The sequence below is a fragment of the Nematolebias whitei genome, chromosome 19 (genome assembly GCF_014905685.2).
Source record: "Nematolebias whitei isolate Nwh7 chromosome 19, NemWhi1, whole genome shotgun sequence".
Lineage (NCBI taxonomy): Eukaryota > Metazoa > Chordata > Actinopteri > Cyprinodontiformes > Rivulidae > Nematolebias > Nematolebias whitei.
This window is the reverse complement of record NC_056516.1, coordinates 13,456,495-13,481,288: the sequence shown is the minus strand read 5'-3', so window position 1 is coordinate 13,481,288 and position 24,794 is coordinate 13,456,495. Positions and strand designations below refer to the sequence as shown.

Here is a 24,794-nt window from a genome sequence, read left to right as displayed (position 1 = left end):
ACCACATGTACCACATGAGGTGCGAATGACAATAAAGAAACTCTGACTCAAATGGCAAAAACAATTTCCTGTGGTGTTCTCTGTTGCCACAGAGCTTGAGTGAGTCTACAGTATTGGAAAAGGAGACTGCTGACATTGTAGGGTGTCAAAAAAACTTGAATACTTGTGTAAATGTTTTTTCCCCCCCAGTTTTTTCACTTATAAATGGTTTACAAGATGCTATAAAAATTTTGCCTTCACTTTGTCTTTATGTGGTACTAACTGTAAATCATGGTGAAAAATTGCAACATCAAGCTGCAACATAGTAAAAATGTACAATGTGTAGGGTTACTGAATAGTTGAACCTCATACTGTAATTTAACATTATATTATTATGATGTCAATGGTATTTTAAACTTTATTTTCTATTATATATTTCTTGTACTTATTTATACTTTTGTGCATATTTTCCAACTTTAACTATCTTTATTGTGTTAGTTTATGTATGAAATGTGCTAAATAAATGAGTTATGACTGGTCTTGTATGCATGAGTAGCAACACAAACATAAGGTTAAAATAACTTCAAACAAAGGTGACCTAATGACCTAATCACTCTGAGACGGGGGCACAGCGGCTCAGGCAAGTCTGCAACACTTACTCTGAATCTCAAAGTCAATAAATGAGGTTGATAGAGCTTTTTCAGACGTGCCTGTTTACATAACTTACCCTTGACCAAGGGTCTTACAGATTCTGTGGCATTTTGGCTCAAAATATCTGAGCGAACTATGAGGAAGTAAAGAAAAAAGTTGTGTAGTGCAAAACCAGATTTTCTCCTCAGCATATTTCAACTGAAACAGCTTTTTTGTGCAGTAGGTTTATTTTTTTTCACTAGTTCATTTGTTTAAAGTATGGCAAACTGAAAGAATGAAAATCTAAATGAACAAAGTCGTCTCATAACAATAAAATCAACAGGCGTAGTACATTATGTAAAAGTGTAACTGTAAACTTTGTTAAAGTTAGACCGGAAAATTATGCTTCATAAGCTGCAGCTCACCGCCTCCGTAGATTTGACAAAGGTAGGGAAACCGCCACACGTTTCCAAGTCCCACTGCAAAGCCAATGCATGTCAGAAGGTACTGAACCTTGTTGTCCCATTTGGGTCTCTCCTCCACACCAGAGTCTTCAGTTTTTCCCATCCTCACTGATAAAAAAACTCTCTCTGAACAATCTGAGCACTCCTATAGTCCTCACAATCCTGCATTCACTCAGATTTTAGTTAGTTATTCAAGTAGTATCAATTAAAAATACTATTTTTATGAAGTTCAGAATATTCCGCCCTCAGCATCTCCTTACGACGTCTGAGTAAATGTCTTTCTCCGGTGGTTTAATCAAAGTAATTCCTTGTGTTTGCCTTTCGTCTTCTTTATGACTCTATAGACAGAGTCAGGAGCTCAGATTTTTATTGTTTTTTTATGAAGAAATCCGGTCTCCAAATGGGAGTGAGAACACCTGGCATAAAGATTTAGTGGTTAAGCCTCCCTTCTTGTTTGTAATGGGAGTGTTCTCAGCCTTGAATTAATGGATAACCTGGTGATGCTGCAAACCCACAGGAGGCAGAGCTCACACACAGAAGCAGGTAAATGGTAAATGGACTGTACTTATATAGCACCTTTCAATCTTATTTCAAGATACTCAAAGCGCTTTACACGACAATCTGTGTCCTCATCTACCCATTCATACAGCACTCTACTAGATCTCTACAAAGCTAATTGAACAAATCATTCTAATGAGACTAATCAGTGCTTTAGATCACATTCATACACTGATGGGACCAGGGCCAGATTAACACTTAACTGTACCCTGCTTCAAGGGCCCCATCATCCCGACCCCAGAATCACCATAATCTGGCAAAATACAGGATAAATTACCATAATATACAGTAAATATACTTAAAATTCTAACTATCAAGTTTATTTTTATGTATAAAACTCCAAATGCTCATTGACCCAAAGACTGAATTACGTTGAACGCACTTTGAACACCACATGACATGACACCATATGTCCACCATATATTTATCAGGTCTCTCTTGTAAATGAGTCCTCGAGGCTCAATGGGGTTTACCTGTATAAATAAAGGTTGATTGATATGTGTACTTGTTTAGTAACTTGTTGGCCACTGGTGTTAGAAGCATTTATAATGTGTGGGGGGGGACACACTGATGGGGGGGTCTGGGGGTCCTCCCCCAGAAAATGTTGAATAAAGTAGATGCCATTTCCTCATCCTGGTGTATTTTAATGGTTGTTTAACATCTAGTTTTACCTACAAAGCAAACACTTGGAACACCTTGGGATTCCCCTGGAGGAACTGGTCCAAGTGGCTGAGGAGAGGGAAGTCTGGACCTCCATACTTAGGCTGCTACCCCCGTGGATGGAAGGAAGTAAACACTTGATTCAGTAAATACTTTAGAGCTAATGGCACAACAAGAAGTAATCTGACCAACAGCTGATTCAATGAATTAAATATATTATATATTCAAAGGTGATGATTTGATGCCCAAAGTAAAATTAAATGTCTGTAACTTAGTTGACTTCTAATGTAATAAAATTATCAATGAATGTTTGCAACAAAGTATTTACTGAGTACAACAAAGATTCCTTCAAGAAACCTCCTAATATAAATCATAAAACCATAATAACTTCTGCTCATTCTAAATTTGTCAAATGACCTAAATCTCCTAAAGTGAAGGAGAATCATTTTAAAATGATAAACAAAATATATCTTGTAGTCATGTTTCTGCAAAGAAGATTTAAATTTGATGTTAATTTGTGTCTTTTGTAAATCACAAGATGAATCCCTCAAGTATTTTTTTTTTAATGTCAATACAAAGTGTTTGGTCAGAAATCAGAAACTGGATTAATCTCAAACTTAACATTCCTTCTTTTCATGCTGATGACATTTTACTTTATGTGGATAACTTAAGCTCAGCTTTCTCTGATGCCATAAATATAGTCGTACTTATAGCAAAGTACCACATTCACTGTAGTAAGAGGAGAGATAATAAGCCTTCCTTCCTGTTTTATGAACGAGTTTAAGTCATACTCTTCTTCATTAAGTAGATTAAAAAACTGCAAAACTGCTAAAATCATCTTGCAACAGATACAAACTTATTGTTTTAATTAAAACAAGAAGCTTCTCAAGGAAAAAAACTGATGAGCTTGTCAGCAGGTAAGGAAGGGGCATTTACCTTCGGGACAAATTGAGGTCGTCGATTGGTCAATTACTGACACACCTTCTGAGTTGATTGACAGGTCACGCCGTCGAGGATCTGATTGAAAAAAAAAAAAAAAACGAGAGCTGCAGCAGCTGGGAGGAGGCGGAGCTGCACAAATGCAGTGGAAGCGCTGCAGTCTCTCTGTGCAGTGCAGAGCTCCAAGTAAAGCAAGAGAACCAGATATTTTACTTGTGCCCTCACTGCCCTGGGCCCCTTAGAGATCACGGGCCCCTGGGCAGTTGCCCAGTTGCCCATATGGTTAATCCGGCCTTGGATGCGACACACATCAGAGGCTATGAGGGGTTCAGTATCTTGCCCAGGGACACTTTGACATGTGACTGCTGGTGGATTCGAACCCCCAACTCTCGCATTGGAGGACGACTGCTCTAACCACTCAGCCACAGCCGCCCAAGGGGCTTCAAAGAAAACCACACCCTTAATTAACGTAAGATATGAATTCAGCTGAATGTGCAGAGAAAAATGCAGACCATGTATTCTATAAAAAAAGAGGATACTATCAGATTTTCTTATTAGTTTTTTTCCTCCTGTATTTAATTCTGTTCAGTTTCAATTCAGTTTATTTATATAGCACCAAGTCTAAACAGGAGTTGTCTCAGGCCACTGTACAAAAACATTTCCATACTGTACATACAAAAGCCAATTAGTAAAAGTTATCTATGTAAGGAAGCCAGCTGACACATTGAATCTTCACTTCGTCGCAGTCTCCCTGAGCAAGCACAATGGCAACAGTGGAAAGGAAAAACTCCCTTTTAACAGGAAGAAACTTCCAGCAGAACCAGACTCAGGACAAGCGGTCTTCTGCTTTGATCGACTGGGTTTGACAGAACAGAAAGGAGAAAGAAACAAGCACAGAATGGCAGGTCCAGATGTAGGTGCAGGTGTACCTCCTAATGGGGGAAAAACATAAGCACATGTCAATGATAAAAAAAAAAAATTACAAATACAAAACAGGTGGAGCAGAGTAAGTAAAGACAGTAGCAGAGTGAAGAAATGTGGTCAGTTTATCCTCCAGCAGTCTAAGCCTATAGCAGCATAACTAAGGGACAGCTCAGGAAACCCAAGCCGACCCTAACTATAGGATTTATCAAAAAGAAAAGTCTTAATCCCAGTCTTATCAACCTCATGGACAGAAACTGGAAGTTGGTTCCACAAGCGAGGAGCCTGATAACTGAAAGTTCTTCCTTACATTCTGCTTTAGAAAACTCTAGGAACCGAGCTGCATCAGTTCGGGTTTGGGTTCGGGAGGCGAGTCTGTTGGAGCAGGAGTAATCCTTCCGGTAGCAAACGCTCACGAGAGTTGTAGTCTTCTTTCCAAAGGCTCTCATGCGAGAGAGCTGTGACATGAACGCTGGACATCTACTACCACAACGGATTTGATAATCTGGCAAAGAGTGAAGGTGGCAAGAGCTATTAATTAGAGCATGGCACTGGTGAATAGCATGAGCTTGATTAGGCAGAGATGCAGAGTGGGTGTGGCTGGAAGTTAATGCTTGGGATCAGAGCATGGCAGGGCAGAAAACATGACACAAACACATTTTTATCTGATAAGGTAATACAATATAAAGCTCTAAGCTTGCGATTTGTGATTTTTTTTTTCTCACTAAATTGCATTTATAGTTGCACTGCTTTATAAGATTAGGGTAAAATAATATCATCCAGTATGTTTTCCATCAACGCCTTTCGAAATAGTGGAATCAGCCTGAGAAGTTTGCTTGAATGTCTGGCACTGGGTCGATCTAGGACCTTTTGTTTCAATGTTCTTATTTTATAAGAGCCTGCAAGAGTTTTGTTTAGCTTCTTCAGTTCAAACGCGTGCACGTCTTCATGATAATTATGTGTATGTTATGTGCGTGTTTTTATTCAAGCAAAATGAATAAGGTGTTTAGAGGTAAATCTGAAAAGTAGGAAAAATGTTCAGATTTGTAAATTTTGTACAGAAATTTCAAATCTCTAGTTACTTAGTGTTTTTTTAATTCTTTTTATTTATTTTTCTTGTAAACTTTTTAAAAGATTTTAAAACAAATATTATTTGTAGGAGCTACAGCTTTCCTCCACCAGATGTCGCCAACAGAGATGCACCAGCTGATCCTTACTCTGATGAACTGTAGTTGTATAAAAGGCTTTTGATGACACCACTCCAACACTGGTGCATAATCTGCCTGATGGTATTGTGTTCCTGGCCCTTCATTCAATGTTTATACAGGTTAGTCTCAATAAGCCACGAGGACTCATTTACAAGAGAGACCTGTTTTAAACAAAGAACATAAATGAGGTACACACAACAATAACAATAAAGCATATCAAATGAAAAAGTAAATAGAAGAAATTATATATATATAAAAAAAACAGCTACATTATAAAGCATTGTATTCTCAAGATTATTACAACATCTAACTCCTTGCTCCTACGTCTCATATTCTCCTGAGCTCCTTCGACATCTTAGACCTCCCCACATTCTCTGAGAACCTCCCTTGTTCCCTCTTTGCCTTCCCCACTCTCTTATGATATTTATTGATCACCCTGGGACCTCAATGGCGTGACCATGGATCCTTGGACTCTCATGCCCCAGAGTTTACCACCTTCTCCTCAAGTAAGCGGCCTATTTATTATTATTATTATTATTATTATTATTATCCATCCATCCATCCATTTTCTTTACCCGCTTGTTCCATTTTGGGTCACGGGGGTCGCCGGTGCCCATGTCCAGCAATCACTGTGCGAGGGGCGGGGTACACCCTGGACGGGTCGCAAGTCCATCACAGGGACACATAGAGACAAACGAGACAAACAACCATTCACTTTCTCACTCACACCTAGGGACAATTTAGAGTTACCAATCAGTCTAACATCCATGTTTTTGGTCTGTGGGAGGAAACCGGAGCACCCGGAGAAAACCCACGCATGCACGGAGAGAACATGCAAACTCCACCCAGAAAGGCCCCTGGACCGGGGTTTGAACCAGGGACCTGCTCGCTGAGAGGCAGCAGCTCTACCAGTTGCGCCACCGTGCTGCCCCTATTATTATTATTATTATTATTATTATTATTATTATTATTATTATTATTATTATTATTATCATCATCATCATCTGCAGACTTGCTTGGCTCCTACTAACTGTTCCCTTGTCTTCAGGATTCCAGTTTCTCCCTACAAAGGTCACAGTTTGACTGTTTGCATATTATCACCTTGTAAAAAAACACTGTTCAACTATCCCTTGTTTTGTGGTTGCTCATATGGTTCACAACTATTCTGGGTACTTAGTTAATCCTTACAATATTTTCACAATGATTTGTAAAATGAATTTACAACCAATGGAGGGATGTTAAAACAGGTGCTGTAGTTCAGTTTTTTTCATGCAAGTTAAAAGATATCCGAAATTGCAGTAGAATGCCACAACATTTTGCACCATCTGTAAATGGGCAACAAGAGACATATTGACCTCAACATACAGTGCTTCAATAGTCCAGCTGGGTTGTAAGGCATGGATCATTGTTTCAAACAGCTGTTGTGAAAGAATTGGCCTTGTTTTGGACATATTTATCAAATGAAAGAACCTTGGTTTAATAACTGGCTTTATCTGGTTAGCATAAATATTGACCCCTATATTTGGGACAAATGGTTTGATTACTTGGCAAGGAAATATCTAAGCTAGGAAAGAAAATCACACTGCATCTTCTTTTTCTTTGGGCTGTTCCCTTTTTAGAGGTTGTCACATCAAGTCATCCTCCTCCATCTCACTCTGTCCTCAAGTTCTCTTTCCTCACTCCAACTACCTCCATGTCCTCTCTAACTGCATCCATATTTCTTCTATTTTGTTTTCCTCTGATTTTTTTTCTCCCTGGTAGCTGCATTTCTAACTTCCTCCTACCAATATTCCCACTGTCCCTCCTCTGCTCATATCCAAACTATCTCAGTCTGGTCTAACTTTATCCTTAAGTAATTTCACCTGTGCTGTACCTCTGATCTCTTACCTAAGCTTATCCATCCCTGTCACTCCCAAGGAGAACCTCAACATCTTCAGCTCTGCCACTCCTTTGTCACAAATCACTCCTGAAATGTTTTTCCATCCACTCCATTCAGTCTGGACTCTTATTCCTATTTAATCTTTACAACTCTCCCTGTTTTCCTGGACAGTTGACCCTAAGTACTTGAAATCTTGCACCTTTACGACTTACCTCAGCACCCTCTCATGTGCTTTGTCTAGATCCACAAAGACACAATTTTTCTGACCATCTCCGTACTTATCCATTACATCCTCAAAGCAAATATGATGTATGTGGTGCTCTTTCTTGGCATGAAATCATACAACTGCTCACAAATTGTCACCTTTTATCTAAGTCTAGCTTCTACAACTCTATTCCAGATTTTCATTGTGTGACTAGAGCGGTTTGCAGCCGAGTGCGACACGGCCGGGATGAAGATCAGTTCCTCCAAATCCGAGGCCATGGTCTTGAGCCGGAAAAGGGTAGAGTGCCCTCTCTGGGTCAGGGAGGAGGTCCTGCCCCAAGTGGAGGAGTTCAAGTATCTTGGGGTCTTGTTCACGAATGAGGGAAAAATAGAACGTGAGATCGATAGGCAGATAGGTGCAGCGTCTGCAGTGAAGCAGGCGCTGTACAGGTCTGTTGTGGTGAGGAGAGAGCTGAGTCAAAAGGCAAAGCTCTCAATTTACTGATCGATCTATGTTCCTACCCTCATCTATGATCATGAGCTTTGGGTTGTGACCGAAAGAACGAGATCTCGGATACAAGCGGCCGAAATAAGTTTTCGCCGCAGGGTGTCTGGGCTCTCCCTTAGAGATAGGGTGAGAAGCTCAATCATCTGGGAGGGACTTAGAGTAGAGCCGCTGCTTCTCCACATTGAGAGGAGCCAGTTGAGGTGGCTCGGGCATCTTGTTAGGATGCCTCCTGGACGCCTCCCTGGTGAGGTGTTCTGGACACGTCCCACCGGGAGGAGACCCAGAGGAAGACCTAGGACATGCTGGAGGGACTATGTTTCTCGACTGGACTAGGAACGCCTCACTAATCTTTAACACTTAATTTTCCACATTTTCTGTGACCTCTACTCATCTTTTCATTTATTTTTGTCATTCATTAGGTCCTCAAAGTACTCCTTCTATCTTCCCATCACACTCTGTTCACTTGTTATAACATTACCATTTCTATCTTTAACAAGCCTAACCTGCTGCACATCCTTTCCAGCCTGATCCCTCTGTCTCGCTAATCAGTATAAATCCTTTTCAACCGCTTTAATGTCCACCTTCTTGTACAACTCAATCACATTCTATTTTGCCTTTGCTACCTCCCTCTTTGCCCTACGTTGCATCTCCTTTTATTTCTGTCTCCTCTCTTCAGTCCTCTCACTGTCATATTTCTTCTTGGCTAGACTCTTCCTCTGTATAATTTTCTGCACTTCACTATTCCACCAGCAGGATTCCTTATCATCTTTTCTCTATCCAGATGACACACCAAGTACCTTTCTACCTGTCTCTGATTACTGTTGCTATAGTAGTCCAGTCATCTGGAAGCTCTTTCTTACCATCCGGAGCCTTTAACAGCTCCTCTCTGAATTTCTCATAACATTCATTCTTTTTTAACTTCTACCATTTGGTCTTCTTCTCTGACTTTTCTCTTCTTTACCACAACAGTCTTTGTAAACACCACAATCCCATGATGTTTGCAGAGCATTTTGTGTAGAACCACTAGACTGAGGAACAATTTCTACTTTGAAGCTGTTAGACTCGTAAATCCCTAACCAGGAAAATCACTGTAAGGAAAAATAAATATCACTGTAATAACACTTTAATTGGTGACATGAGACTTATCTGTGAGCTAATTATCCATGCTGCTGATCCTCAACTTATCTGTGCTGTTGATTATCCATGCTGCTGATCTCTTGCCTCTAAACTGTTGTATTCATATCCAGCTGCTCACTACAGAGTCACGTTTGGGCTGCTGTTTAATACACTGTATGATTTTACATTATTAGTGTTTAGCCTATATCTTAGATCCTTGTATACTGTTTCTTTTTATACTTTATATGATTGCTATTTTTGGATGTAACTGGGACCTTGAGTACACAATTTCGTTCCACCTCATGTACCACACGTGATGCGAATGACAATAAAGAACCTTTATGTTTGACCATGTTCTCCTCTGTCATAACCTTACATTCCCTAATTTATCGCAATTTACCCCTTCAATACAGAATGCAGTCCACTTTCGTACTCCTGCCTCCCCTCATATGTTCCTTTCTTTTTTGGGAATAGGTGTTGACAACAGCCATTTCCATCCTCTTGGCAGAATCCACCACCATCTGTCTTTCATGGTTTCTTTCCTTGACACCATAACTGCCCATCTCTTCCTCATCACCTCTGTTGCCTTGACCCACATGTCCATTCAGGTTTGCTTCATTTATCACCCTCTCATCCCTGGAAATGCCCTATTACTTTATCTAGATCCTTCAGAATTTCTCTCCTTCTCCTCTACCTCACTTCAAAGCTGTGAAGAATAACCACTGACACCATCAGACATTCTACATCTATCTGACATTTTTGATGTGTTTAAACACTAACAGATTTGAACACAGAAAACCAGCCACTAGGGAGCACAAGCCAATGTATCTCTTGTGCCAGTCTCAAGACCAGGTAAATGGTGAGGGTTGTGTCAGTAAGGGCATTTGATGTAATACACTTTTGCCAGAACTTCAGAAATTCACCCTCTCTGACACTCTTTTGACTTCTACTACATAATTTGTAACCTCCTCCTTCAGGACCATTCCCACTCCATTTCTCTTCCTATGTACCCCATGATAAAACAGCCCAAACCCTGTACAAAATGCTGTGATCCTTGCTGCCTTTCTGCTTGGTCTATTGCACCTATAATATACCTTCCTTCTCTGCATCATGTCAGCCAGCTCTGTATCTTTGCCCGTCATGCCTATGTTTAGAGTCCTGCTGTCTGTGTGAGATATTCCTCTGCTGGCTACTTTACTGAATTACACTGTCTACTCAAAACTAGCATGAGTTTATGCGTCCTTTAAACACTTCAAATAGACTTTGGATTTATACAACAATGGTGTCCTTCATTTTGTGAGAAATTAGGGTTTACATACAGCATATAATCTAAAGACACATGTTGTGGATGATGTTTCTAAACATTCATTAAGACAGATTTTATTGGTAAAATTGATACAATTGATACAATTATACAACATAAATCTTAATGAAGATGAAATAGTATATCCTATTTGAATTTGAAAAGCAGATGAAGCTTTTTCTTAAAAAAACAGTGCAAAGTTCCACAAAATATGAGCAGAAATGTTAACTTAAAATTGTAGTTCAATAAAAATGATGCTTAAAAAAACATGTGCATTAACACAAACAGGCCCAGAATGCCTGCTTTTTGTTCAACATGAAATATTAAAGATAATTTGGTTCACTCTTGAACAACTTGTGCTGTTTTAAAACACATGACCAAAGTCTTTACAGGCTTTTTTCTTTTGCTTGCAGCTGATAAAGACCAGCCTACATAATGCGTACACAGGCACTGCCAAGCTGGGGATTCCTGCCAAGAGAAAAATAACCACACTGATCCATGATGGGTACGGGATGGATGCCAGAACTGGAAACTCCTCCTGTAAGTCAAATAGCAGTATGAGCATTTACATCCTTCAAAAACATGAAATAAAACCTCTTAAACTACTGTTTTCTTCATGTGAGCTTACTGAATTCGGGTCCCAGACTAAATAGGTGAGTTCTTGCTGGGCTTGAGTCACCAGGTAGAAAACTAATATAACCAGGATGATTAAAGGGCTGACGAACCTCCATGAAACCTGCCAGAAGATGGATGGTTTATGCCCAATCATGAACTGCATGTCTTTGTTGAACCTGCCACAGAAAAGTGTTTTGTTTGAATTAGAGCTCATATTTATATTAGTTAGCTGACTAATTCAGTCTATTTTCAGCTTTACAATTTTCAACATACACAGATAGTAGCTACTACGTGGCGTAAAGAACTTATGAAGGGTAAAGTCTGAAGAAACACGAGATGTTAAAAGGCTAGAAAAAAAAAGATTTTTTAAACAGAAGTCACTTTTACTACTCAGCAGTTTAAGCTATTTTACATTGAACTACCTGCTGCCACTTTAGCAGGTGTCATATTAAAGTCCAGTGCAACAAAAAATAAAAATGATACTGTAATAAGATCGAGGCAGACACTTTCCTCTCCTGAAGGAAGCATCTGAATAAACAAAACACAGGGTTATAAATAGAGATTTAATAGTTTATTGCTTTGATAATCAAGCTGTTTGTCATATATATAGTTAAATGAATGGATTATCTCATTTTAAAGTAACACAGCTTTATTTTAAATAGAGATCTTGTAGAAAAATGCATTGTCTTGTGAATATTTAGCTTTGAGTTGTGCAAATTAAACCTAAAATGTTATGGAGTTATGTCCTGTTGAATAAAGTGTAAATAAATTTATATTTTATTCATTCATTTTTTATACAAACTGTCCAATATCATGGAAAATTCTTCTTTAGATTTCCAAACCCAACTTACAGCCAATGATAATTGATCATCATTTATTAAACACTCTCAAAAGTTTTATTCAATTCAAAATATAAACAATGAAATAAATAAAAGTTGCATGCTGTTAGAGAGAAACGTAAAAATTAACATTGGCAGGTCAGCGTGTTACATAAATTGGAATTTGGAATCAACCATAAAAAAAACTTGTACAGGTGCAAATAGAAATTTAAATAGTATTTTTGCTGTCAGCAGATCTGCTCACTAACCTGTCGATGCCGTAGATGTGAACAACAGCAATCAACTCAAACAATCCAATGGTCAGAAGAGGGACTGATCCAGCAAAGTTGTCAAAGAGCGTTACCCAATAAATCCCAGAAGGCTGTGCAAACAGTAAACAGATGATAAAAGCTGCTATGCAGGTCACTCCTGAAACAAGCAGACACAAAAACATGGTGTTTGTGTTAACAAGCAGCTCATTTGCATATAACACATAACTATTTTAGATGAATTAAAATGAGTACCCGTCAGAGCTTCTTGGGGCCATGTTTTAGGTAACACGTTCAAATCTTTCAGTGGGACCACCACTCCCTCTATGTTGCCAAACAACGTTGAGAGTCCCAGGCAGAGAAGCATGACAAAAAAGAGCACAGACCAAATCGGGGCGCCGGGCATCTTGGTGATGGCCTCAGTGAAAACAATGAAAGCCAGACCTGTTCCCTCCACTCCCTGAACAAACAACCAGACTAAAGATTAGATGAGAAACAATCACATGAAGAGGGTTTTGATCATTTTTATAAACCGAATCACCTCACTGAGAAGTTTCTGCATGTCACAAGTTCGGATGTCCAGTCCAAGAACGATGTCTGGATAGGAGCTGTTCAGCTCATTAAAGACTGCGTCATAGTTGTTTGTAGTGATGTTGACCTCAGGAAGCTCAAATGTGTTTAACAAAGTTTTGATGTTTCTAAGGAAGAAAGAAATCAATAATCAATATTTATGGATCACTGAATGTAACGTTTCAAATCCAGTTAGAACTTATTGATCATTAGAAATGTACACATTTAATTTTAAATTTTTACATGTAACTGCATTTTCAAGCTTATGTAAACCACAATATTTCAGACAAATCTCCATTTATTTGTTAAAAAAATTCTGATTTTGCTTTTCAGGCGTTCAACATAATTTAAAATGTGTGTTATGTATTGTCATCATTGTATGTTCCCATACAATGGCAAAATTGGCTCTCTGCTTTTAACCCATCCATCACCAGGTGGGGCGGTGGGAAGCTATGGGAGGCGCAAATGGGGATAAGGTGTTCAGCTCAGAGACACCACAAGATGTGCAATGACCGGTTATTGAACTCAGGACCTTTGGGTCTCGAGTCGGTTGCCTTGCCCCTACACTATCTCTGCCCCAATAAGTTAGATTGTGAAGATTTTAATATTTTGTAATGTCATTTTTGCCATCATACAAAAATTAGGGTTGGTACTTAGCAATGGTGGTATTTTTACTTGGGTAAGAATACAATATAGTCTTAGTTGTACTTTTGGTATTTGGTCACCACACGTTCCTAATTGAGGAACAGAGCCTAAGTGGTACCAGTCAAGCATTTATGTGGAAATATTATTAAAAAATGTGAATTATTATGATAAATTTAGGATTGAACAATAACATGTTGTTGAGAAACATGGCCTGGAGTTAAAAATCTACCAGTGTGATGGCTACATGATTGTTTGTGAAGACAGTGTAACAGTCCAAATTAACCCCTGCCCAGATTAAAGCCAGATATTGTTTGGCTCAAGCCAGAGTATACCCCAGGGGATAAACTGTCCTGGACCAAACTGTACCCGGTTGTGTAAAATAGCTTAGGCCAGACTAGACCCCTCCAGGCCAGAATATACCCACCTATATACCACACATCTGGTCTGAGGGGTAGGAATAGGTTTAGGCTAATTTATACCATTTATTTATACAATTTATTGGCAGCATGACAGCTCAGTGGTTAGCCCTGTTGCCTCACAGCAAGAAGGTACTGGGTTCAATCCCCAATTGTACCTGGGGTCTTTCTGTGTGGAGATTGCACGTTATTCTCGTGCTTGTGTGGGTTTTCCCGGGTACTGCGGCTTCCTCCAACAGACCAAAACCATGCATGTTAGTCAGCCTTCAGGCCTAGGCCTCCCTTGCAAAAGAGATCTGTGATCTCATTGGGATTTGCCTGGTTAAATAAAGATCAATAATACTTCTGAGTATAAATTGGCCTAGGTCATAGTCTACCTGGGATATAATCTAGCCTATGTCCCTTTAACTCCAGGTAGAGTCCAGGCACGGCCTGTTACATGGCCTGCCTATTTGAGTGTAGAATGTTGTCTTGGCTTCAGAAGAGATGACTGGGGAAATGGAGTTCTGAGGGACAAGGCAGTTCTTTGTTTAATTATGAATTAGAAACCAACATCTTCATCTTCTGTAGGCATACTTTTGTCATGTGTGCAGGTGGGTTTTGCAGTGTTTTGTTGTGCAATGCTTATTAATAGACAAGATGTGCAGCATTTGTTTCTATTAAATTTCAATGTATTTTTCTCTTCCAAGAGCCTTTGCTCTTGGATCTTGTATCTTTATACAAGCACATACAACAGGTAAGAAATAAATTACAATATGCAGTTCCCATTCATATGCTGAGACTACTCACTCACTCATACAAGTGTCATAATTTTCAGTGGCCCTGAAGCCAATGATGGTGTATGTGACAGTGGCAGCATAGACTGAGGTGAGACCAGTCACAGCAGTCAGGATCACAGCATCCTTCATGCAATTGTTGCTGGAAGAAAAGAGAACAGACATGAAATTGTGATGATACACTATTTTCAAGTTAGTTTATGTGCTATTCAAAGCTTTGTTGGTGCTTCTTACTGAATAGGATTGTAACTTGAGAAGGAGATCAGGCCTCCCCATGCTATGCTAAAGGCATAAAAGACCTGAGCACCAGCGTCCAGCCACGTTGTTGGTTTAGTCAACTCATTCACCTGCAAGAAGGAAACAAACAGTACGGGGTGATGCAGATTTGTATTACGGCATCTGTGGATTGCCCCCCTACATAAAAATTAGAAACACACATCTGGGGTGAAGAGGTATTCTAATCCACTCAGGGCACCTTTCAGAGTCAGTCCTCGGATAAGGAAGATGGCCAACACTACGTAAGGCAAGATGGCTGTGACGTAGACTGCCTGAGGTCATGACAAGGGATAAAACCAACATGAAGAAGCAGTGGAAGCAGCTGTTAGATATTTGGATTTTGACTGCAGTCTACAAACCTTTCCTGATGTATTGATCCCTCGTATATAGGCAATGCAGATTATCGTCCAGGCAGCTAACAGACAGACCACCATGGGCCAATGGATGCCTTCAGAGTTATCTATGGAGGTTGAACTGTTCAGAGTCACTCTATAAAAGTAATAATCCACAGTGGAGCTCTGCTGGCACTCAGGTACATATTCTGCAGAGGCAAAAAACAATCAGTCTTTTTGAGCAGAGCCGGAGTGAGTTACAAGGTTTGGCTGTGTGCATTTGTTTTAAAAGACCTGTACTATTGTCATTGAGAGGACACTGGGTCCAGGGTAGGGGGTCTTGAAAGGAGTTGAAGAAATACCACAAGATCCAGGCTATCAATGTGTTGTAGTACAACCCAATTAATAAAGACACCAACATGGAGGAGATCCCTGAGGAAGACAGTTTCACCTTTTTAAATTTTAAGTATTTACTAGCAGGTTTGTAATTTTTTGGTGCTTGTTTATGTTACTCACCTATACCAGTCAGATAGGGGTTGATGGATCTCCAGACGCCAACACTACCTTTCCTGAGACGCTGGCCGATGGCAAACTCCAGCAGCAGAAGAGGCATTCCCTCCAGAACCAGTAAGATTAGGTAGGGAATCAGAAAGGCTCCTGAAAATGTCAACTCATCATTAGTATGATAATAGAACTGGTATAATTTTGCTTTTTCAACATACCATGTCTGTGATGGAGATGCAACATGCTATCCATGGTGTACCCTGACTCTCACACAGTGACTGCTGGATATGGGCAACACTGACCTCCGCAACCCCACAAAGGTAGAATCAGGTAAAAATAATGGATGGATGGATGTAACCTCCCATGTGCTTGCAAGCTTCAGAGAGATCAGTCTAAGCAGTAAAATTGTCTTACATTGGTTTTAAATTTTATAGCTGAGGATACAGTTTTTTTTCTCTGTTAGTGAGTTGGGAAGTTTTTATGTCAAAATTTTCTGATGCATGCTCAGTAATTCAAGTAGGTAAATCTGACAAGGTTGAGTCAAGTCCTCTGGATGGGTTCTTTGTTGAAATGTTTCATCTTTTATCCAAAAAACTTCTTCAGTCTGAGGAGTGGCAAGCAAACTCAGTCTTATAGCAGGACCTTCTCACAGTGGATCAACCAGTTTGCAGGTGACACCCAAAACTAGTTGTTCACATGCAAAAGGAGGACCATCAGCCTAATGACCAATTGTTAGTGCCCTGATAACCGCTTGCTGATTGCTTTTGTGGGTATCTGTGGCTGAGTGGTTAGAGCAGTCGTCCTCCAGTGGGAGAGTTGTGGGTTTGATTCCACCAGCAGTGACATGCTGATGTGTCCCTGGGCAAGACACTGAACCCCTCATTACCTCCAATGTTTGTCCCAGCGGTGTTTGAATGTCATTTAAAGCACTGATTAGTATTTGTATAGATATAGTAGAGTGTTCTATGGATGGATAAATGAGGGCACAGATTGTGTTGTAAAGAGCTTTGAGTGTCTTGACAAGATAGAAAGGTACTATACAAGTACAGTCCATTTACCATTAGCTATTTACAGATAGCTGAGTAATATTTGCATTAACAGCATTTTAAGAGGGGGTCAACAGCTCTGAGACATGGCTAAGCACTTTCTCGTTTTGCATGGTACCCATCCAGCTCTTTCTGAAGTTTCTTTTTTGCAAAAAAGCTCAGCAATAACTGTAACTTGTTATTTGTCCAGCATACTTGTGTTGTCTTTTACGTTGCTATTTGTTTTAAAGAAAAATAGGAGCAACTGGCCAGAAGAAAGTATGGACTCATCTGTGACTTGACTCCCCAGGTCAGAGAACCAATCAATGGCCAGCAGTCTGCTGACATCAAATCTGCAGCACCAGCCCGGCCCAAATGGAACCCCATGTCTTTGGGTTCCAAAAATCAAACTGGAACTGGACTAGACTGCCCAATACCACCAGTCAAAACCCGCTGCTGAAAGGCTATCAGAGACTGGTCAGGGTTAAGTAATAGCTGAAAAGCATAAAATACTGAAAATTCCTTTATTTTCCACAGAGTTTAGGGCCTCAGCAAAACTGGTTTCACCTTTCAACATGACAAATACCCAAAGCACACAGAAAAGGCCGTACTATCTTAAGAACGGCTTGGTGAATGTCCTGGAGGGGCCTAGTTAAATCCTAACACAAACCATTTTAAATATCTGGAAAAAAAGGGAAAATGGCTTGCCCCATCCAACCTGACTGCTTTTGAGATGGTTTGCAGAGAAAAATTGTAGAAAATAGAATATAATAGAATATTTATATTTACTTGATACCCTGAAGGAAATTGGTTTGTCACATAAACAGAAAAGTTAAATATTAAAAGCAGTGAAAACCGCTGATTGTTATTGCCCTAACAATTGATTGTTAGTGCCCTGATGGCCACTTGCACTTGGCCACAGAGGGCAGAGTGATACTAGCATTAACAGCATTGTAAGAGGGTGAAAGTTGAACATGGAGGCCTCTACCCCTGTTTAGCGATGGAGGGGTTCTCATGAGTATGCACACCACGAGAATCGATCTACAGAAGACACCATCTCCTCTGTGGTCCACACTGCTCTCACCCACCTAAAGCAGAAGGACTCCTACATCCGTATGCTCTTTGTGGACTTCACGTCTACCTTCAACACCACGATTTCGGCTGCAGAGTTGGCTTCGGTCTTCACAGGGATCTTCAACTCTTCTCTGGAGTCATGCCACGTCCCAGCCTGTTTCAAGTCCTCCATCATTGTCCCTGTCCCCAAGAAGCCACATGTCACAGAACCAATTGACTACAGACCTGTAGCTCTCACGTCTGTAGTCATGAAAACCTTTGAACGCTTTTTAACAAAAAAAAAAAAAAACGAAGTCCAGATGACATGATTCAACCTTTTTTGTTGTTATATACCTGGATGACTGAGAAAACAAATTTTGTGTCTTTGAACGCTTGGTTTCATCTCACCTCAAGTCCATCACCAGCCCCCTCCTGGACCCCCTGCAGTTTGCCTACAGGGCCAACAGGTCTGTAGATGATGCAATAAACCTGGCTCTTCACTTCATCCTGCAACACCTGGACTCCCCAGGAACCTATGCCAGGATCCTGTTCGTGGACTTCAGCTCTGCATTTAACACCATCCTCCCTGCTCTGCTCCAAGACAAGCTCTCCCTGCTCCATGTACCTGACTCCACCTGCAGGTGGATCACAGACTTCCTGATAGACCGGAGTCAGTGCGTGCAGCTGGGGAGAGCTGTCTCGGACACTCGGACTGTAAGCACAGGATCTCCACAGGGCTGTGTGCTTTCCCCCCTGCTTTTCTCCCTGTACACCAACTGCTGCACCTCCAGCCATGACTCTGTGAAACTTATTAAGTTTGCAGATGACACCACCCTCATCGGGCTCATCTTGGACGGTGATGAGTCTGCATACAGGAGGGAGGTGGACCGGCTGGTGACCTGGTGCAGCAGCAACAACCTGGAACTCAATGCCCAGAAGACAGTGGAGATGATTGTGGACTTCAGGAAAGCCACAGCCCCTCTGCCCCCCCTCACCTGTAATGATACCCCCATCACCACTGCGAACTCTTATCGGTTCCTCGGCACCACCATCACCCAGGACCTCAAGTGGGAGCCAACCATCAGCTCCCTCATCAAGAAGGCCCAGCAGAGACTGTACTTCCTGCGACAGCTGAAGAAGGCCAAGCTGCCGGCCAAGCTGATGGTGCAGTTCTACACGGCCATCATCGAGTCCATCCTCAGCTCCTCCATCACGGTGTGGTATGCCGGGGCCACCGCCAGGGACAGACTCAGACTGCAGCGCGCTGTGCGCTCAGCAGAGAAGGTGATCGGCTGCAGCCTTCCATCCCTCCACGACCTGTACGTCTCCAGGACTGTGAGGCGAGCAGGTCGGATCACAGCTGACCCTGCTCACCCTGCACACGGACTGTTTGAACCACTCCCCTCAGGCAGGAGGCTTCGGTCCATTCGGACCAGAACCTCCCACCATAAGAACAGTTTCTTCCCCTCTGCTGTTGGACTCCTGAACACTCATAATGCTACCTCATAATTTCTGCTTTGGTCACATTACATCTGTATTATAACTGAATACTCCATCTGTACTGTTCTCTAAGCTTTTTTATTGTTTTCTATTGTATGGGTGTACATATGGTTATGTTATGTTTTTAATTTTACTTTATTTGTGGGTGTACACAGGCTTATGTCTTATGTAATGTTCCCATTTTTACTTCATTTTTACTTTATTTTACTTTACTACTATTCGCACCTTATGTCAAAGCAAATTCCTAGTTTGTGAACCTCGTTCATTGACATGGCGATAATAAACTGATTCTGATTCTGATGATTTCCCAAATCCTGATGGACAAACTACACACACTAGGACTAAGCCCCGGCATTTGCAACTGGGTCCAAGACTTCTTAACAAACAGACCACAGTCAGTGAGGATTGACAACTTTTCCTCCTCCACCATAACCCTTAGCACTGGCTCCCCTCAGGACTGTGTGCTGAGCCCTCTTCTGTTCACTCTGCTCACATATGACTGCACACCTACACATCCAGGCTGTCACATTGTAAAGTTTGCAGATGATACAGTGGTGGTGGGATGCATCACATCACAAACAATGATGAGCCCAGCTACGGGCAGGCGGTGGAACACCTGGAGAGCTGGTGCAGAGAGAATAACCTTCACATCAATTTGAAGAAGACAAAGGAGATGGTCATGGACTTCAGAAGGAACAAACACACCTACCCACCCCTGAACATAGGAGGATCTGCGGTAGAAGTGGTGTCCAGCTACAACTACTTGGGTGTGCACCTGAATGACAACCTCAGTTGGGAAAACAACACTACGAACCTAATCAAGAAAGCTCATCAGAACTTCTTCAGGAGGCTGAGACGAGCTGGACTGGGAAGGTCAGGCCTCATCTCCTTCTACAGGTGTGCAGTGGAGAGCATCCTGTGCTCCAGCATCAACGTGTGGCATCGAGGCTGCAGAGAGCAGAGTGGTGAAGGCTGCACAGAAGACTGTTGGAGTCAGCCTCCCCACCATCACAGACATCTACACCTCCAGATGCAGGAAGAGAGCCACCTGCATCATGAAGGACCCCACTCACCAAGCACACACACTTTTTGCCCCACTCCCCTCAGGAAGGAGGTTGAGGAGCATTAAATGTAGAACCACTAGACTGAGGAACAGCTTATACCCTGAGGCTGTTAGACTTATGAATCTCTAACTAGAATAATCACTGTTTAAAAATCACATCAGAATGGTCTTCCTCAATCCAGGGAATTGGATTGCGGAATGATCAGGAGAGTGATGTTAAAAATGCCAAATCAATGTGTACATTTAAGAAAATGATCAAAGTTGAATTGAAAAAAAAAAAAAAAATGAAGTAGCTTAATGTGTATTGTATAAATAGTCGTTCAAGAAGGAGTTATTTATTTTGTTTTGTTACTTGAAGATTATTATTGTTTGAATTAATTGTTTGGAGAAAAAAAAGGGGCAGATCTAATAAGATTTTTTTCTTCCTTCTGCTGCCTTTCATTTTTGTTTTTGATCGTATTTTTTATTGTTTATGGAATTGTTTTGTTTTAAAAAAATGAATAAATTCATAAATAAATAAGTAAATGTTGCTGCTGATCTGTTTCATGTTGATGTGTTCATTCATACTCATCTGCTCACACAGACTCATGTTCGTGCTGCTGTTCGGCGTATTGTTTTTATACTACTAGTGCTTAGCGTTTTTTTGGTTAACGTTTTTCTTAGTTCATTTCTTATATTTTATTACTGTTTTTCTTTTACGTTTTATTGTTTTATGTAACTGGGACTCTGTGTACATAATTTCGTTCTAACACATGTACCACATGTGGTGCGAATGACAAATAAAGAAACTCTGACTCTTCACAAAGATGGTCTCCTTTACTCCTCTCTCAAACCATCGTTCCTCTCTACCCAGGATATGAACATCTTCATCCCTGAAAGAGTGACCGCTGGTCTGGAGATGAGTGTAGACCGCAGAGTCCTGGCCTGATGATGATGATCTTCTGTGATGGGTCGTTCTTTTGTCCGGAGGCTGTTTAGTTTCCCCGATGTAAGACTGATCACAGACCTCCTGGCATTGATCAGCATACACAATATTACTCTGTTTGTGTCAGGGGACTGAATCTTTTGGACAAACCAGTCTTTGCCGTAATGTATTTTGGAAGCAAACCCACCCACACTGGTATGGTCACACTGGTCTGTCTAGGTGTGCAAACCCACTTACACAGACCAGTGCTTGCGGTTTGACTCCCATCACCCACTGGAGCACGTTAGGAGTCATCAGAACTCTGTACCACAGAACGGATAGCGTCTCCACTAACTCAGGAACCAGGGAGCAGGAGAAGTTCCACTCAAAACAGGCTCTAGAGCAATGTGGATATCCTAACTGGGCCTTCCTGAAAGCAGAGAAGAAACCCAAACAGGACTCCAGTCAGCCATCAGGTGAAAAGGAGGAACTCAGACCCAGACCAGTGGTCATTCCATATCTTGCAGGAGTATCAGAGAAACTGAGATGTTTATTTTAAACATGATGTACCAGTGGCTTTTAACCCCGTAAATACATTACAGCAAAGACTGGTTCATCCCAAAGATCTGGCCCCCTGGCACAGAGTAATATTGTGTATGCTGTTCAGTGTCAGGAGGGCTGTGATCAGTCTTACATTGGGGAAACTAAACAGCCACTGGCCAAAAGGATGGCCCAGCACAGAAGATCAACATCATCAGGCCAGGACTCTGAGGTCAACAATCATCTCCAGGCCAGTGGTCACTCTTTCAGGGATGAAGATGTTCACTTTTTTTTTTTCATTTAGCCTTTATTTATCAAGGTTAGTCTCAATGAGCCACGAGAACTCATTTTCAAGAGAGACCTGTTTTAGGGAGCACATGGTGGGGGTTAAGGGCCTTGCTCATGGGCCCAGGGTGGGGCGAATGAGGGTGGGGGCAAGTGTGGGTGTTTCACCTACCCCACCCACAATTTTGATGTTGTCGGGGCCGGGGCGTGAACCGGCGCTCTTCGGATCACAAGCCCACTTCTCTAACCTCTGCGCCACCACTCCCTGGATAGAGAGGAATGATGGATTGAGAGAGGAGTAAAGGAGGCCATCTTTGTTAAAAAGAAATCATCCATCATTAAACAGGGGTGAAGACCTCCAAGTCCAAATGTCTGCTTCTTACACTGCAAATATCACTCAGCCCTCTGTAAATAGCAAGTGGTCTTCAGGGCACTAACAGTCTGTCGGTAGGCTGATGGACCTCTTTTTGCATGCGAACAACTAGTTTTGGCTGTCGGCAGCAAACTGATTGATCCACTATGAGAAGATGCTCCTTATAGGACTGAGTTTGTTGCAGCTCCTCAGACTGACGATGTCTTTTGGATAAAAGACTAAATGTTTCAACAAAGAAGAATCCGTTCAGAGGACTTGACTCAACCTTGGTAGATTTTGATATCAAACATTTGTCCTGTGTCTATAGGTGCACACAGGACTGCTTTTTAAGTGCTATGTTGCCTTCAATATCACCAACATAGCTTTCAACGGCAGGAAAAAAATAACACAGATTATGTTGGAGGCCTAAAGAACTCACATCCACCAAAGCTTAAGGGTCTTAACTTTTTCAAGAAGCTATTGGCAAACTTATACAATTATCATATGATCTGTGCCTATTTTTTTTTATTTCTTTTGTATGCTTTTTTAAGTTTTGCTTCAGGTGCTTGACTGACTTCTTGAAATATTACAAATAATTCTAAAGTATAGATTGTATATATCTGAGCTTACCTCCTCCATGAGTTTGACACAAGTACGGGAATCGCCACACATTGCCAATTCCAATGCAGAAGCCCACACAAGTTAGGATGTACTGGGCCTTGTTGTCCCACTTTGGCCTGTCAGCGACCTCCTCCTGCTCCATCCTTTCCAGATCCTCATAGCTGGGGATCCGGAGATCCAGACCTGGGTTGGGTAATACCAGTTTCATGCTAATTTACCTGAAAGTAGAAGTCAAAGTGATGACTTTGTAAACTCTTGTAGCGCGGGTTTACTATATTTTATTGTTTCAGTTCAGAGTTTACCAGGTGCACACGTTCATGGTTTTAATATAGGCTGGTCAATAAAACCAAAGATTAACCATTTTAAAGAATGGCACAAGGAACTGTTCCTTCAGCGAGAGATCTTGTGTTCTTTTTTTAGAGTGTGAAGCAGCTGTTGGATTTTTAAGAACTGTACAGTATATAACAGTCAACGTATCAAGAGTTTATGTGGATTTTTTTGTAGACATCTGATTCTTACAGTATTTATGAGCCACCAAGTCGCTGAGCTTAAAGAGTGAGAAGAGACTTTCAAGAAGTCAAGTAACGAGAAGAAAATCTGCAGAATTTAAAATTGTCACAAGTTGTCGGCTGTCAGGACCCATGTGGACCAAATGCAGGAAGTTTGATACTGGATTCTAAATAACTTTAATGACCAAACAAGCGCTGACTAAAACCAAAAGAATTTAAAATATGCAGTGAAATATGAACCAAGGAGACCAAGGAGTACTTCACTAAATGAAAACAAGGGGGTTGATTACACGGGACAAGCACAAGAAGTACTAAAAACGGAAAACTGAGAAGATCAATGTGCCACGTTACACAAGAACCAAATTAACTCTAAGCACAAACAAATGTTGGAATACTGGACAGGAATAAACCTAAAAATACACAAATTGGCATAAACTCATAAATTATGAACAATAGCCTCCATTTTGTCAGAAAGAGCCTTCAATAACAAATCAGATTAGATTAAGAAGAGCTCTGTTTTTTGGTCAAAGCTAGGTGATAGGTCATGTTTTATACAATCTCATTACTGCTTTTTATTGCATTTCTTACTCTTTTTTTAATTGCTGGATAAAAGAAAAGATGATTTTGGATAAAAAGGCAACATTAGCCTTAACAATTGTTGCATGAAATATTTGTTCCTTTATAGATGTATAGATGTAGATATATAGATATAGATTTATAGATAGATGTAGGCAGTAAAATCATTTTTATTGTCTTCTTGACTGAAAATCATAATAAAAAATGTGTCATATAGAGTAGCAGATTTTACATACCATGTGTTGCTGTTGCAGGAGTGAGTCTGTCAATAGTAGCCCACCACTCAATCAGATGTGTTAGCTGAGCTTCAGGGGTCACATGGTCCCCTGTTATCTACAGTTACACTCTTATATTAATAAGTGACCCAGAACGACAGATTCTCCAGTTATATATAGCATGCTAGCATGTGGACCTGTACATCAAGTAAAGTTCTACCTAGTATTCACCTTTATTTCTGTGTATTAATACAAGTTAAAATGATCACCTTTTATTAGCTGTTGTTATTTTCTGCACACAGTTTTTATTAATGCAAATGCAAAACTATAGGTTGCATTTGGATGTACCATGATGTGATGAAATTTGTTTTAATATAAAGACAACTCAAACCAATTGGCACAATGCTGCACAGAATGACTGTACGTGAATTCTCAAAGAGTTGGATATTGATTAGGCCTTAGATACCATAACTGTCATTAAACTGAGATGATTAACGAAGCAGTAAATACTTAAGATGCTGAGATAGTTCCCAAAGTGACAAAATGAAGTAAGGTGAAAAA

The 24,794-nt window shown here is 40.8% G+C and overlaps 1 protein-coding gene across 1 annotated transcript in view; it reads right to left on the bottom strand.

The window, feature by feature from the left end:
* LOC119426075 (sodium-dependent neutral amino acid transporter B(0)AT1-like) overlaps window positions 1–24,291 on the bottom strand; it is a 29,806-nt gene extending 5,515 nt beyond the window's left edge. The window contains 12 exon segments of the mRNA XM_037693633.1: window positions 10,724–10,907; window positions 10,998–11,160; window positions 12,072–12,231; window positions 12,327–12,531; window positions 12,613–12,769; window positions 14,492–14,620; window positions 14,713–15,026; window positions 15,114–15,295; window positions 15,381–15,518; window positions 15,603–15,743; window positions 22,943–23,151; window positions 24,255–24,291. Coding sequence (XP_037549561.1) covers window positions 10,724–10,907; window positions 10,998–11,160; window positions 12,072–12,231; window positions 12,327–12,531; window positions 12,613–12,769; window positions 14,492–14,620; window positions 14,713–15,026; window positions 15,114–15,295; window positions 15,381–15,518; window positions 15,603–15,743; window positions 22,943–23,141 — 1,972 coding nt within the window. The 5' untranslated portion in view covers window positions 23,142–23,151; window positions 24,255–24,291.
* Window positions 24,292–24,794: the final 503 nt, after the last annotated feature.